The 16945-nt window shown below is 40.5% G+C and overlaps 2 protein-coding genes across 5 annotated transcripts in view; one reads left to right on the top strand and one right to left on the bottom strand.

The window, feature by feature from the left end:
• Positions 1–16945, top strand: part of PIGF (phosphatidylinositol glycan anchor biosynthesis class F) — a 37485-nt gene that overhangs the window by 11321 nt on the left and 9219 nt on the right. For 2 of the 4 annotated variants that reach the window (XM_080914334.1, XM_080914332.1), the window contains exons 5-6: positions 4569–4677; positions 12723–12879. In XM_080914334.1, coding sequence (XP_080770460.1) covers positions 4569–4677; positions 12723–12836 — 223 coding nt within the window. In that variant the 3' untranslated portion in view covers positions 12837–12879. Of the gene's footprint in view, positions 1–4568; positions 4678–7330; positions 7436–12722; positions 12880–16945 lie in introns of those variants that run through there. The other 2 variants (XR_013974968.1, XM_080914333.1) reach the window with 2 other exon arrangements.
• The window catches only part of RHOQ (ras homolog family member Q), a 31890-nt gene continuing 28165 nt past the window's right edge, over positions 13221–16945 (bottom strand). Inside the window, exons 3-5 of the mRNA XM_080914335.1 lie at positions 15565–15729; positions 15203–15298; positions 13221–13385 (exon numbers count right to left, since the gene is read on the bottom strand). Coding sequence (XP_080770461.1) covers positions 13230–13385; positions 15203–15298; positions 15565–15729 — 417 coding nt within the window. The 3' untranslated portion in view covers positions 13221–13229. The remainder of the gene's footprint in view (positions 13386–15202; positions 15299–15564; positions 15730–16945) is intronic.

Below are 16945 nucleotides of genomic sequence, written 5' to 3'. Positions count from 1 at the left end.
TGTCCTGACCTTGAAGGAACATGGTTATGCTGTGGTCTAGGCAGTGGGTGCTTCTGGATACAGATAGGACATGAGTGTTCCTCGAAGGGTGTACCTTCTAGTCCTTGTCCTTGTTAGAGATGAGAGAAGACAGTAGCTTTCTTTCCTTATGCCCAGAGCACAGAGAAGGAGACTAGGTCACTGTGATCAAGTTAGTCTAATCATTGTATCATTAATATTCTGTGATTAATTTACTGTTGATATTATCACAGTTTCCCAGTTGTAAGGTGATGTCATCTTTCAGCAAACTTGATCAAGGGGCTTTTGTTTGTTTGTAACAATTGTAAGTAATGTGAGGTACATCTTTGTTTCAGCAAAACGTAGGTAAGAGTTTCTGTGAAATAAATTCCTGGAATAGAACTCAGGGATCAAAGGCAGCTGATTGACACTGTCAAACTAAGATTCTGATACAAAGAATGTGTATGCAGCTACTAGATTTTTCTTACCAACACAACAGCTGTTCCCTGACTCATTGTCAGGTCTCCTTGCTTTTTATGAATCTACATGGCTGCTTTATACTGGGCCTCTGCCAAGGGCACAGACGGCACCATAATAGCTTCATCTGGCTTCTGAAAGGATGCATAAACCCTGGCCAGGATTTTTTTAAAGTTTGACTCACAGATCCACCATTTACTACATTTCAGTTTTACTCTTGAGTCACATAGAGAGTCTGCCTTGTTCTCCATTCTTTCCTTCTGACTTATGATAAAATAATTTTAAAGGCATAAAATAACATCCATGGTTGAAAATACAGATTCATAACAGGAAAATAGAGATGTCAAGATGGAAGACAGCACCAAAGTGAGTTCATTCGTTACATCTGAGCAAACAGTAGCCAAGACGGCTTGCCCCCGTGGCAAGGATTAGCAAGAAAAGCAGAAGTGGAGAAGATGGGATGCAGAGGAGGGAGAGACACATGTACAGGCAGATGAGTAGTAACGTGATCTGGAGAAAACATCCCTAGACCAAACCAAGCAAATCTCACAGTTTACCATAAAACATATTATCATCCACACTTATTTAATAAAAAGAGCAAAGATGAGAAAATCAGCCAAAAATGAAGAAGACCAGATTGCAGAATCGATGCCATAAATTCAGAACCTAAGCCATATATATAAAACATACATTAGAAGTAGCTGAGTGTTGTACACATTTAATCCCAGTACTCGGGAGACAGAGGCAGGCAGATATCTGAGTTCAAGGCCAGCCTTGTCTACATAGTTCCAGAACAGACGGGGCTAGGTAGAAAGACCCTGCCTCAAAAACAAAACAACAAAAGAAATATCAAGAAGTATAAAGTCAGAAAGTCAAATTTTAGCATGAAGGAAAGGTTTGAACTAATCAGAGTGAATAAGGGATACAAAAGGAGTTGGGACGCATAAAGTGCTTAGAAACATGATAGTTACAGAGAAGAGACAAGGAGACTCAACGTGATCCTGTAACAAGGAAAACTTAAAGATAGATCTCCTGACTGGAAGAGTTACTCAGGTTTTGTATGAAAGTGGCTCATTATGTCAAGAAAATACTAGAATGAATTAATGATGTGGAGAAGATGCTGTAAACGTAACTCAAATTGAACCGTGGAAGAAGAGGAAAGGAGAAAATAGAATTACACCCCTAATAGCCTCAGCTGTTTTAACCAACCCTAATGCTGGAGTGGTTGAGCTTCTTCAGGGGCTCCTATTATCCACAAGCTTCCCAAAGGAGCTGTCTTCTCCAACCATTATAAAATGCAGAAAGAAGTGAAATCTGAAATATAATACATGAAATGTATACACACATGCATGTTGGAATACATACATATATATTGGAAGCATCTCTATAGGGTGTAGAAATCAGAGGAGGAGACTATATAAGTTATTTTTGATAAATATATTTACTTAAAATACAGGCTACAGAATTTTTATAGTTTTATAGGTCTTGTTTTTCTTTCTTTCTTTTTTTTTTTTTTTTGACGTTTATTGTATGTAGGATCACAAACACTCATGAATATGCCAAACAATCAAAACTGAAATCATCCTCTGGGATATTTGCACTCTGTTTTGATAAGCGGAAGTCAGTTACACATGTGCAAGAATAATGAGGAAAGTGAAGGGGTTGTTTTTTGCCACCAGTGGCTCTGACCACATTGTTAGCTTGATTTAAATCCTTCAGTGCTTTCTACAGCGTGACTTTAACACAGTCATAACCATAAGTCTAGACTTCATTTTACACTGGCTAGAATGACTAATCCACAGAGACTCCAGAAGATGCAGAAAAATGAAACCTTCACACACGACTTGTGGGAAAATCAAATGTTTTGGCTGCTTTAGAAAACTGTCAGTTCCGCAAATGATTAAACAGCAGATTAATCAGATGATCCAGCTATTTCTCTCTAGAGAGGAGAACAAATGTCCCAACAGACATTTATACACTAATGTTCCTAGTAGCATTGTATCTAACACTGAAGGGCAGTAACAGCTCAGATACTCATCAACCTTTGCATGGAGGAATAAATCTGCAGTATCTATCTATACAAGGCCTTGGGACCCACTGATGTGTCTGAAGTGTTGGCACATGCCACACCATAAATGAAACTTGGAAAGAGTATTCTAAGGGAAAGAAATCAGTAAGGGAATTCATGTCACATCATGAGCCCACTTACAGGAAATACTTAGAGCAGGCAAATCCATAGACATAAAATAACTATGGGAAAGAGAAATGGAGACTTATAGCTGATAGGTGAGTACTTTCTTTTTATAGTGATTAAAACATTCCAATGGCTGGTGATGATCTGGTAACGCTGACTGTCCTAACAACACTGTATTTTAACCTTCAGATAAGTAAGTTACATGGCTCAAACAGGATTTCCTGGGAATTTTTTTTGTTGTTGTTGTTGTTGTTTTCTATACTCCGTAAAGCTGTTATTTTACTCCCCCCCCCCCCCCCCCCCCGTATCCCAGATTGGACTAGAGCTTGCTATGTGGTCCAAGCTAGGCTTGAACTTGCAGTATTGCTCCTGACTCACTGAGTGCTGGAATCACAGGCAGCCTGAGTTAGTTTACAACCTTTCTTTTCAGCCTCTTCCCACCTTGGACATGGCCTCTCACCTGTGGTGTGTTTCCCAGCTTACGGTCTTACACCTCCGTTCCTTCAGTGATGACCTTCCTCGTCTGTATTCAGACATGTCTTCCCAATGCTGCGCCTCGTCCACACTTCCATCTCTGGGCACATTATTGCTGTGCTGCATCCTGGATGAGCTGTGTGTTAATGTCATTTGTCCCCACAAGCCTAGTCAAAACTTACCTTTGAAAATCTACATTCTCTGGGCAGTGCCAGTATCTGTCTGTAAGTCAGTTTATTTCCTCTTCAGTCCAGGAACAGCTCTTCCTATTCCTGCTGGGTGCTGGTTGAAACTGGCTAGCGTTTGCAGATATTGCCTTAAATGCAGAGCAGTAAGGTCCAAAAAAACAATACAAACATGGATAGGTAGTGACTGTCCACCACTTCCTCCAAGCCCAGAGTTTTAAAAGAAATAAGAATCTCTCGGATGTGGGATGTCAGTGGACAGTACTGGTGGGGCCTGACTTTCACTTGGATGTCAGTAATTCACTGTGTATTTCGGGTGCTGTAATTGGAGAATTTCTAATGAAAAGGCATCTAATAATTGTCCTTTTGCTGGGAACTTTTCAGGGGGTACATAAATGCTAGAACCCCAAGAGGTGGGATGAGTGGTTGATGGTCATTCAGGGTATTTGGTTGCAGTTTGTTAGTAGTCATGGTTAGAGAAGAAATAAAAGGAAAGAAATTAGATTCAGGGATTCTCCTAATTCCTCTCCCCTCCCCTTGTTTCTCTCCTACCTAGTGTTAGGGGGTGAAGCAGGGTTGGGGAGGATAAAGTGTGGGGAAAAGAAGGACCCACAAAGTAGCAAAGACCAGCTACAATAGTCCCTGCTGACTTAGAAGTCACTGCTTTAGCACCATCCTTCTCTGGGTGCTGGGTTTATAGGTGTGTGCTACCATGTCCACTACCAGGAGAGCGTGTGAGGTTCTTGTTCTCTGGCCCTAATTTGTCAAACAGATGAAGTCAGGTTGGGTGAATGAAACTTAGCAGGAAGAAGACAGAAAACAAAGCTACATCAGGCTTACAGCATGATGTATTTAAGTCTTAATTGGGAAAATACGTACATACATTTCATTTATGCAGTTCTGTGTAAGATAAAATTGTGTGCATATCTGAGCGTGCGTAGACTCTTTCTGGAGAGTATATACCATGAAATGGCAGTTACCTACGGGGAAAGGACTCAGGAGCTTGATGAGAGGACATGTTTGCTGCTGCCCCGCTCCTTTGTGTTGTTTGCCTCTCATAGTGCACAAGAGGTACCTTTCCAATGGAAAGACATCTGTATCTTCACAGTTCTATGTCATTTTGAGTTGATTACGTTAAATGGATGAAAAATATATTTGTAGCATCAATTTGTTCAAGTGCTTGTCTGACTTTAGCTGTTAACGACCTAATCTGCCAATGACGTGTGATTTGTGTCTTGCAGAGTTACATCTGTTTGGGAGAACAGTCTTCAGATCACAACAGTTGCTAGTTTCATAGGAGCATGGCTTGGAGCATTTCCTATTCCACTGGATTGGGAAAGACCGTGGCAGGTTGGTTTCAAAGACTAACAAGTGTGTGTTGGCCCAGCAGTTGGAAAGCTAGTGTGTGATGTTGTTTCAAAACAACATCATTGTTTACAAATGGAGGGAAGGCAGAGCAGTCTAGGCGGCTGCCCACTGGGCCTGGCCCAGTGCCATAGGCATCCATGTTGGCTGAGATCTACCATCCAGCTGTTTTGTCTGTATGCATAGGTGAATGTTTCTTCTTAAAACTGTGTGCAGATGTGTGTGCTTATGCATTTATTGTGTGTAGGTCAGAGGTTGACATCCAGTGTCTTCTGTGACTTACTTCATTTTTTTGAGACAGTCTCTCACTGAGCCTGGAGATCATGGAGTAGCTGGGCTGTCTGGGGTCCTCCTGTCTTCACCTTCTTGCACTGAGATTACACATGTGCTGTCACCATGGCTCTTCACGTGGGTGCTGGTGATCCAAAGCCAGGACCTCATCCTGCAGAGCAGTCACATCCTAGTTCCCACTCCTAACCTCATAAGAGTTCACTTTGCCAATCCATAGGGTACTTTTTCCTTCACCTTTGTTTTTTAGTTATTACACTTCTGATTTTAGGCCATATATTTTTAAGTAGATTGATGGCCACATTAAATACTACCTTGGAATATATTAAAAAGCATATAGCAAAGTAATTTTTTAAGAAAGCCTTGCCACATTTAAATTTATTTTGTGTGTGTGCCTGTCTGTGGGTGTGTGCATGCTGGAGTGTGTAGCTTTATGTGAGTTCTGGGGATCAGACCTCATTTTAGCACACTTCTGTGATAAGAGTTTTACCCGCTGAGCCATACGCTCCTGAATTGTAGACTTTTAAAAAAGATTTTCTAGTATGCTAATTTGAAATTATTACAGGTGGCTAAAATATTTAAAAGATTTTATTTAGATGGAATACATTGGCTGTTTAATTTTACTGGGTTGGGGGGGTTATATTAAGTCAATGGCTGGCTTATTCACTATGATCCTTTTAAAGTCTAATATGTACTGATGGGGGAAAATAAAATTGACATTTCTCAGATTTTTTTTCAGTTTCTTACCAATCACTTTTTGGTTGTTTTCTAATAAGTGAGATGGCTTCACTTCACTTTCAGCAAACAAGGGTTTGTAGAGCTACTATTATTTTCCAGTGTTTCAAACAAAAGGAACAAGACCTCACTGTGGTTAATAATATTGACAAAGTCTGCCAGAAAGGTAGCAAACCAGCTAAGGGGATGGGCACTTCCTGAGTGTGGAGAGAAGACAGTACTGTAAACTCTTCAGTCTACGCAGGACACTGTGGAAAAGAGCTTTTAGTTATTTGTTCCCTGCAGCCCGATGCACATCTGAGATTTTTAAATCATGCTTAAGCAAGCCTCTAGGTGATGTCTGTTATATTTTAGAGAAACCAGGATATCTGTTTCTTTTTTTAAATACACATGCATGAACACATAGGACCAAAACCTGTCTCGTATTTTAACGCCATTTTCTCTACTGAACTCAGATTTGATCTTGTGTGATGTTCCTGTGGCCAGGTCTCAACTGCATTCCATAATGACAAATCTCAAGTCTGTGTATAGTTTTCAGATGGATTCTTCACATCAGTGACAGAGAAGACTCACTGAGAGCTAATGTCAGTGAAAACTTATTTTCAACTTATCTGAGTGCTCAGTGACTTTAGTAGCTGGTGATAGATGGTGAGAGGTCTGTGTACCTGAAGGAAGATCTCTCTGTACAGAAGGCAGCAGAGGTTGGTCACAGAAAGCAGGGTAGGAGGCCACCTACTATGCTGCTGTGATCTGTGAAGAAGCAGTCCACTGACACTACTTTGAACACGTGCACATTCAGCATCATTGTTCACACTGAGTTCTCATCTGTCTGCGAGCACCTGTGAGTTCCTTCCGCTGCTCCTTTCCTATTTTATTAGTTATGTGAATTTCATATCATGTTCAGTTCTGTCTGACATTTCAGATAATAACAGAAACAGTATCATTGTGCGTCTGGTACCACGGCAGAAGTAATGTAATCAGGACGACTGTAGAGCAAGCTAGATCTTCCTGTTACTACCCACCACCGCTCGGTGTGGGAGGAGACACAACTTGCTCCCTGTCATTTAATGGGCAAGAGGAAGATTTGGGATTCAAACAAGAGCCCTGCCTACACTGATTCTCTCCTCAGCAGGAGACTGAAACACTGTGTTTGTTTATCTAAAGCGGAGCTTTTGTTCTCCTTAGAATAGTTTAAGTATTAAATTGCTTTCCTTTCCCACATTGTTTCTTCTAAATGCCATGATCACTCTGGTGATGTCTGTATTTTTAGAGCAAAATCTTCATATATTTGTAAGAACACAGTTAAAGCTAACTTATAGCATCTTTGTCTGAAAAACACATGCCTTTTCTTCTCTATGTGTACACACATGTATGTATCATGTGGCCAGAGGAAGATGACAGGTGTCATGTTCTGTCATTTCCTGACTTATTCTACTTGTTACTAAGACGTCCTTGTTTGTTTGTTTGTTTGTGGGTATCTGTGCCCATGGAGTACAAAAGTGGAATTGAGTTGCTTAGCTGGAGTTGCAGCTGTGTGTGTGAGCCTCCAGATGTGGGTGGCATCAGAGTAAATAAGAGAAACGGGTGATCTGCAGAAGAGATACTCTCTTTTCAGATACAGAGGAAGGTGAGTCCAGGCTACTTCTCAGTGGTTTGTTCATTGTGCTGAGCAAAGTTTCAGCTGCATAAAGAACCCATCTGACAAAGTTGCTGCCTTCAGGTGATCACTTACATTTCCTTTTGGTTGGTCTTGGGTGCTTTGCTAGGTACTCCTAGTGTGAATGCTGCAGTCTGGGTGGGAATACACACAAGTGACAAACATCTGTTCTTCTAGCTCTAGTTTGCTAATTGTAATTTACTCTGACCTCTCTCCTCCAAAGAACACAGTTAGGAACCTATTACTTGTGGAGCGGTGAATTCCTGGTCAGGACCCCTGTCAAAAGTACTTCTGAACACATGCATGCACACACCTAAGTTAGCCTGGCCAGGAAAGTGCTGCCACAGTCCTGTCAGCAGAATTAGCACATCTTTAATCCAAAACATCTTCTGTTAAATATTAGTTTTTTCTAGTCTTGGAACATTATAAATGGTACATTAACATTTTAGTTTAATTCACTATAATCCCTTTGGTAAGGGAAATATCCGTTAACCTAAAATCACAAGTCTTCATTCAGAATGAGTCAGACCTGTGATCTGTTTTACCCTCTACTCTGGCATCTGCAGTAACAAATTCAGTTATAATCCTATCACTTTTAGTTTCAAATTATGTAAGAATTTGTGGCATCTGTGACTTTTAAAAATGAATGTTCCATAAATATTGATTTTTCTGTTCTGGTAAAGTGGGAGAAAAGGAATCATAGATTTTTTTTTTTTTTTTTTTACATTTCTATCTATTATTACATGTGTGTGAATGGCTGTAGGTAACAGGGTTTGTAACAAACTAAGCTCAGAGTGGCTAGAGGCTTGCCAAAGACACAAAGCCAAGACTCAGCTCCGGTCTGTCTGATACCAAGATGAGCATTCTTCCTCACTGTTCTACATTAGTTAAAGCGCAGTGGAGAACTGTGAAACCCTGTATAAGTGTGCTGAATGCTTCCTTTCCTGACACAAAAGAGATTCTCCTAAAGCCAAGTGGGCATACACTTTTATATTGTTGCATTTAAAAAATTCTCTTTTGGTTAAAGTCCTTATTTTACATGTTTTGTTTGCATGTATGTCTATGTATATATAACATGCATGTAGCATGTCCACAGAGGACAAAAAGGGGTGCAGGATCAGGACTGAAATTACAGACAGTTGTCAGCTACCATGTGCCCTGGGAATCTTACTCATGTTCTCTGGAAGCACAGCCAGTGCTCTTAACTGTGATCCGTCTGTTCTAGACCATATTTTACCTTTCAAATAATTTTTATTTGACAGGGAGAAAACATACATTCATAGTTTATACGTCTAAAAGTTCTTTTTGGTTTGAAGATACTCTATTCCTCTAAAAAAGGAAATCTTACTATAGGTTTTTAGTGTCTTGGTTTTTGAAATAATATCTTGCCCGGTAGCCCAGGCTGACCTTAGACTCATGGTGATCCTCCTTGCTGGTTATCCTGCCTGCCTCTGAAGTACAGGGTCACAGGAATGCGGCAGGGTGGGTCTTGCTTTGCAGCTGTGCTGATTTGATCTGTGAGGAGAGCACCTCAACTGAGAAAATGCTTTCATTAGACCACCCTATAGACAGGCCTGGAGGACATTTTCTCAATGAATAATCAACGTGGGAGGGCCCAGCCCTTTGAGCTGGTGGTCCCTAATTCTATAAGCAAGCAGGCTGAGCCAGCCATGGGAAGCAAGCTAGTAAGCAGCACCCCTTCATGGCCTCTGCATCAGCTCCTGCTTCCAGGTTCCTGCCCTGTTTGAGTTCCTGTCCTGACTGTCTTAGATGACGGTGATGTGCAAGTGTAAGTCAAAAAACCATTTCTTTCTTCCTCAAGTTGCTTTTGGATTCATTACAGCACAGTAACCCTAAAACATGACTGGCTTCAGATTGCCCATCCTTCTCTTCCTCAGCCTGGATTTCAGGCATGAGAGGTGCATGCATTATGCATAACAGGGATGCTGGCTTTTCACTTGATATGGCCACTTGCCTTTTAAAATGGGTTTTCCCTTTGGTGCCCTTACTAATTTTATCTACTCGAATTGCATTATTGTATTGCCATGTAACACGAGATACTTCTTTCATTGAGTCATTTTTTTAAGAAACATTTGAAGCTAAAGAAACTAGATAAAATGATTGTCACTTTGATGTCATACCCTGTGAATATTAATTTCTTTGTTTCTTAATATGAATGTCTTTTTTTCAGTTTTCTGTTTTCTTACATAAAACAATAATATGTAGCTATTCAGATTATCATAATTGAGAGAAATAGTTATATCTCTGCAGCTAAACTAGCTAATAGGTACACAAATTTTTTTCTTAATATTGTGACATAAAGAAAATTAAAAATAGTGCCTGTAAGACAAGGGAATTTTTGAGTGGAAACTTAAGATGTAATTATTAAAATATAACCACACTAGGCCGACTGGATAAGCCAGGATGAATTCTGGGCTGTGGTGTGGTTTAAACATATTACAGCAACCCTAAGAAAGCCAGTTGAAAGGAAGGACTGTCAGCAGTTAAGGACTTGTGTTTGTACTGCAGGAGACCCAGCGGCACCCTTGTACACACCAAGCCTGGGACATCACTAGTGAATCATTTGAAAAGTTGTAAAATGTTACTTTGCTGATAACAGGGATTTCTGAGTTTATATAACAGTGAATTGCTAAGTGGCCCAAGCCTTACCTCCTGGTAGGAGGAAGCATTGAAAACAACATTGCTCTCTTCTTCATTCTTTGGAGGTGAAGCATGGCAAGTGTCTGCAGGATGTGTGTGTGTGTGAGAGAACAGTGAGCCACACTGAAGTCAGAGTGATTAAGACAGACTTGGTACCCCAAATCAGAATGTGGCTAGGACCCATAAGAACTGTTATTTTCCCCACACCCTGACTGACAGCTTTTTAAGAGGTACAAGAGCTCACCTGTTGCCAGGGGTGAGCAATCACACCGCCGAGGAAAGGGATTAAATAAAAACTCCTGAGGTAAGACGTTCAGTGCTTTCCATAAAACAGTAAACTACACATCTCATTTTATTATGACCCCATACATCAGGAGAGGATGCTGTTGAAGTAACAACCATTTAAAAACAACAACCAACAAACCAGCATTTAATTTGGTATTTAAAACCAGTAATTAAAAATCAAACGGAAGCAGTGTCTAAAGTAACTAAGATAATTCATAACAAACAGCATGAACTCAAGCTCTACGTGTTGGAAATATGATAATTCATCATGGGCAAGGACAGAGTAAGGGCATACATTAGCAAAGTAAATGCTCTTAGATTCCAAGATTCCCCTAAACAATTGAAAGGGCTTTAGAACAAATTTTCTAAGCAAACACTAACCAATTATAATTTCTTGTATGTTCTTTCACACATGACCTTATTTGGAGCAGTGTGCTCACTAACACAGTTCATGTTAATAAAATATTTTTGAAAAGTATTTTCTTTCCCAGATATTTCACTAGTTTGAAAGAGTTATTCCAGAGATTAGTCTGAATTTCTGCTGCAACCTAAGCCATTAATGAAGATATGTGTCTAAAAATAAGGCAGTTTCTCTATAATCTGCTCATGAATAGAAAACAAATCTTTGGTTTTCTGGTTAAAGTGGCAGAGAAGATTTTGCAAAAAGAAATACTAAGTAACAAACATAAAGAGCTCTTAACAAGCAATGGGAAACTCCAAACCCCATCAAGGTAGAGTACCTAAGGCACCTCAGGTTCAGATGATACAATCTTCTGCTCAGAGTTCAAATAGTCTATGTACATGATTCTTACCATCTGGAGAGGGTGAAGTCCAACTGTGCCTAGGACATGAAGTGTCACCATGGTCACACATGAGGTGACACTAGTGCATGTTCAGATTCTTAATCCATCTCTCTTGGAGCAGGAAAGGCTTTGATTTTTAACTCATTGCCAACACACCAAGTGTCAAGGGTTTCACAGATGTAGATTTGAAGAAAAAAACAAACCATCAGATCTCCAAAGGCAACTTGGAAATGAATAATACTTTACTGTCTTGATTCCTTCATATCATAGGTTTAACAATTTAGCTAATATGTTAACCGACTATACAATTTCTTTCAATTCTATCTAAAAACAAACCAAAACTAAATGGGAAAATTACAGAAGTCCCATTTGAGCATACATAAGGCCATGATATACTTAATGTGAACCACCACTGCCTGAAGACATACTACGTCCACTTCCAAGAGAGCTCTTGTTCAGGAGACTGTCCACTGCCAAGTGGGGAGTGTGGTGCTTATATTTTTAAAAACTCCTACAAAGCTCACATGCAGGACAGTACATCTAGATTTGTGACTGGTATGAACATTTAAGGCTGTCATTTTCAAGTATAAATGTTTAGTGTTCCATTACCCAATCTGTGCAATAGACAAAGCTTAAGCACAAACCATGGAAGATAACAGAAGCTTGCTAAAGACAGAGAAGTCGTAGTTTAAGCAACAGCAAATTTGAACCTAAGGAAGGCTGGTAACAACATGTGGATTAGATTATGCTTCCCTAAACTGCATGAGGTGGTTCACATGGAAGCTTTGCCTACACTACTGTCTGTTGCATGGCATTTAGAATAAGGCAGATCCATAGCAGACGGAAGAAGAAAGCCAAATGAGGTACCAGCCAGTTATTAAGATAGTTTGCCTCCAGTACACTTTGATGGCCTATTCCCCAGAGAAGGGTTAGAAATGGCTGCAGTACACCAAGTAAGCTTTACAAAGGAACATGAAAGTGTGTTTCCAAGATTTTTCACACATACCCTGTCTATGGCATTAAAAAAATTACTATTATTTCCGGTTTAGTGAAATGTAGCATGGCTGTGGTTTGTACCTTCTGCTGTGGATACACTATCCACAGCTCCAAGTGGACATCAGTTTTACTATGGAAGCAGATACCCACAAACTCCACATAACATGCTTAGATTCCAGGTCTTCCCTCTGACATGACTGAAAGTTTCTAAGGTTTGGTCAGCCCATACACTTACTTCATTTGATGTACACAGCCAATGTGGGAATTAGAAAAATGGCCAACTAATTCAGAGAGCTAACCTGAGCTGAGTTCAGGATTATGGCAAACCATGACCCAGTTTTTAAATGTTACTTTCGCATGTATTTCATGCAGTTTGGATAACAGCAAACTAGATCTACAATTGCCAGAGGCCCTGTTACTGTTTAATGCACATTAACTAAAATGTGTACACTTTTAGTGTTCATGATCAATGCAGTTATGATCTATTAACTTGGCATTCTTTAAAAAAGCACTTTAAGCTCACTATAGAAATGTTTGCGGTACACTTCATTTGTGCTCAAGTATAATAAAGCATCGGTTGGTTTAGATCTCAATTCTTTCCTCAGGTGTGGCCCATCTCCTGTACACTCGGAGCGACCTTTGGCTATGTGGCTGGCCTGGTTATCTCGCCACTCTGGATATACTGGAATAGAAAGCAACTTACATACAAGAACAATTAAGAGGAGAAAGGAGAGAAGTAATTTCTTTGTGCAGATTCCATAAGGGCTGTGCAGAGGTGAATCTGGTCAAAGCCGAGCAGTCCGTTTACAGCACTGTTGTTTTTCTAAATGTCACTTCAACATAATGTGATTGTAGCTTTTTAACTATGAAACCCCTGAGAGATTGTACCTTCTAGTTGAAATAAAGTATTTATAGTAGATTGTGGCTTCAGATGCTGTTTGCTGCCGCTTAGACCTTTATGAAACATTCTCAATGGACTCTGTAGAATGCTGAGGACAGGTTCCCTCCCCCAAGTTAAACTGCTTCGTTGTAAGAGGTCAGGACATCGATGTAGCATTTCAGATGCTTTCTGGGAGACATGGACAGTTTTCCTTGGCCACTAGAGACGCTTCTCACGTAATCAAACAACAGTTTACACATCTTGATCCTATCCTCTTTTTCACTGTGTGTCTCTTTGGAGTCAAGATGGCTATGATGGCCTCGTCAAACACAGTCTTCAGCCCTTTCTGGGTTAAAGCTGAGCACTCCACGTAGCAGCATGCGCCTATCTGGGAAGGAGAGAGAAGCCAATCACATACAAGCTTTATAAAATATAGCTATATAAGAAGCAGCATATTCATTATTGCATATTCACAATGCCCAGATGGAGGCAGATGTTAAAATACTAGTGTACGACCTTCTGGATTTCTCTATGGAAAACTCATTCATCAAATATTTGATAATCACTATACATTAAGCAACTGCTTAGGTGCTGGGGACATGTCAGTGGCCAAGGTGTCCTGCTGTGTGGCAAGAAGGGGAGTGCAGAGCAGACATTGGTGACTGCTGGGACAAAGAGCAGAGGGAAATGGGAGGATGCTGATATCAGGAGTGCCTTCTCAGTGGTTAGAGTTGAACAGCGAGGGATCCCAAGACTGACGTGGGCGATGCTTGCCCTATTTAAGACAGTGAAGAAGCCAGGTGGGAGAGAACACTGATTTCTCTGTAGACCCTGCTCTTTCTCTTGACTTTCTCAGGGTTGCCCTGCTGCTCTGTCCCTTACTTTATCTCCCTGTCTTCAGACTACACATTCTAGCTCTAGGCTCACCCCTTTATGCTTCTCTTCCTCCAAAAAGAAAGAAAGGAAAAGTCTGCTAAGGGCAGGGTATAGGGTAGGGACTTAACGTACTCTACTGTGTTGTCAGACCTGCCAAGTAAGAATGCACAATTTCTTTTATTGTTTGTTTTCTTGTTTTGACTTTTTGAGATAGAGTTTTCCTGTGCAGCCCTGGCTGTCCTCAAACTTACTCTGTGGACCAACTGGCCTTGAACTCAGAGAACTGCCTCCTCTACCCCCTAAGTGCTGAAATTAAAAATTATGCCCAGCTAGAGTGCACAATTTCTGTTCATTCTCCTTGGAGTGGAAACTCATGATGACTTCCTCAAACTTGGTGACTTTGGATGGATGTTCTTAGCTGGGGTCTATGCCCTCTTCTGATTAAATCACTTTCTGCAAGGGCTTCCTGAATCCTAAAGATGCTAATGCCCTACACAGTAACCTGATTTATTTCTGGCATCCAGTGTGATAGCACATATCTATGTACTCAGATCACCTGCATTTATAACTTGCTTTTATGCATTTAGAAAGTTCCTTTCTTCCTAAGATTATGAAATGAATACAAGGAATTTCTGAAGCGATTTGCTGGTGAAATCATTTCTCTTTCCTTTGGGAAAAGCTGTCCTCCAGAAAGTTCTCTTGATTCTTCCTCTCTCCTAATAGTACATTTAAAAATACCTTATTAGAGTGTACTTACACAAAAATCCCACTAAAGCCAAAGCAGAGAGAAGATTTAATAATCTTGTAGTTATATGGAGGGGGAATCTAGCTTTGGGGTAAGGAATAATGTAAATTAAACCAAAAGGTATTTTATGTATCTGTAAATATTTTGTAGAAAACTACCCATAATTTTCTCTTTAACCACAGATTTAAATTGTCACCTAATGTCACTTCAACTGCACCTGCAGGAGTGTAAGCTGAAAGCAGAGCCTAATTTGGCACAGTACAAATGTTTAAATAATTAAGAAGGGTGTGAAGTCTCAGCCGCTGCATCTGCTGTCTCCCACAGGTGCCTTTAAAGTCACAGCTGTCGACCTAGCACAGGTGGACAAGCATTTGAGCCGGAAGCCCAGCTCTGCTGGTTTTTACTGAAAGAATCTCAGGCTCCTGTTAAAGGGCCCCATTCTTTCCTGTCTACAGCCAGGGAAACAGACCTTCCTCAGTGTCAATGCAGAGATGACAGGGATAATGGGAGAGAAACACCCAGCACTGCGGTCTAGCCTGGCCATCGTCTTCATATCTGCGTTAAGCCCAGCAGGGATTCATTACCTCTTTTGCTAGTTTCTGTCCTTGTTCCACACAGACAGGCTTTTCTTTCATGTCATTCAGTCTTGCTAAAGTTTTGGGGTCATCTCGGAGATCAATCTAATTAAGAAAGATCAATAATGTCCTATAATATGTATTTTAAAAGAAACTGATGCATATAGTCCCGTTTAACCTCCACATGTTAAAAATATACATAAAATAAGATTTTAAAGATGCAAATACTATTTTAATATAATAATATGAGGGGAATTGCTGATTTGAAACTTAACACATAATTTGCTAGTCACAGGGCCTTGTTTGAGTGTAGTCCCCCAAGGCTAATCATAGAGCTTCTTCTTAAATGACTAAAATCAATGCAGACACACCTGAGTTCCTATTAATAAGAAGGGGACATTTGGTGCATATTCCTTCAGTTCTGGAACCCATTCCTCCTTTACGTTTTGAAATGAGGCTGGGTTTACCACAGAGAAGCATATGAGGAAGACGTCAGTCATGGGGTAAGATAAAGGCCTCAGACGATCATAGTCTTCCTATGGAAAAAAGGGAAAGTCATTATTGACACATGTCTACAGATTAATAGTGATAACTACGTTAGATCACAAGGTAAAAAAGAACAAGAATGTATTTCTCCGTGAAGATGATTCCACTTGGGTTTGGTTTTCTTTTTTCTTTTTTTTTTTTTTTTTTTTTTTTTAGTTAAAAAACAATTAGTACAATTAACAAATCAAATAAAAGCAAAGAAAACAGGGGGGTGCACACTGCTGTTAACTCCAGCGTTCCAGAGGCTGAGGGAGATGGGGAATTCTAGTCAGCCCAGGCTACACAGAACATACAAAGAAACACACACAGGGGTGGGGGCAATGCATTGTGATTCCTGTACCCTCACTGCAAAGTCTGCACAAAGAACAAGGTGAGCTCAATGCCTAAGTATTCTAACACCATAACACACTGACATGTACCACAAGTATACACTAGTACAGGTCTTGACCAACATGGTCTCACGGACTTCAGCCTTAAAGCTGCATGATTTACATACAGAGGCACAGAAGACAAAGATGCTGTAAGGACAGACAGTCATAGTAAAGATGCTGGGCTTCAAACTGGGGGGGCTGGAGTGGGGGGCAGTGCACTAGTACTTAATGAGCCTTCACTGCGAATCTGTATTTGTGACTGATCCTCTCTCTCTCTCTCTCCTCTCTCTCTCTCTCTTCTCTCTCTCTCTCTCTCTCTCTCTCTCTCTCTCTCTCTCTCTCTCTCTCTCCCCCACACACACACACACACCCCTTTTGTGTATATAAACTATGGATATTTAAAGACTATGTATATTTCACACTACTTCCCATTTCTTTTCCAAATGTTTTCTTCTGTATTTGCCAGTTTGGTTTTTGTTTTTTTTGGGGTTTTTTGTTTGTTTGTTTGTTTGCTTGTTTGGGTTTTTTTGGTGGTGGTGGTTTTGGTGTGGTTTGGTGTGGTGTGGTTTGGTTGGGTTGGCTTGGGTTTGGTGTGGTGTGGTGTGGTGTGGTGTGGTGTGGTGTGGTTTGGTTTGGTTTTGCGTTTGATTTTGGTTTTGGTGTGGTTTGGTTTGGTCTCGCTTGGTTTAGTATATACTCCCAGAACTGCAGGCATTCATACAGCTACACATGGTCAAACGACGCACCCTGCTCTGAGTGCCTGGTCTGTCTCGGCAGTTTCTCCACACTGTGCTCTGGACTATTGTATGTGTTAAACTGCCGCTTCCTGACCCTC

The sequence above is a fragment of the Micromys minutus genome (assembly GCF_963924665.1).
Source record: "Micromys minutus genome assembly, chromosome: 3".
In the NCBI taxonomy this organism is placed as follows: domain Eukaryota; kingdom Metazoa; phylum Chordata; class Mammalia; order Rodentia; family Muridae; genus Micromys; species Micromys minutus.
Note: the sequence above shows the minus strand (reverse complement) of the source record. Positions and strands in the feature narration are given on the sequence as shown.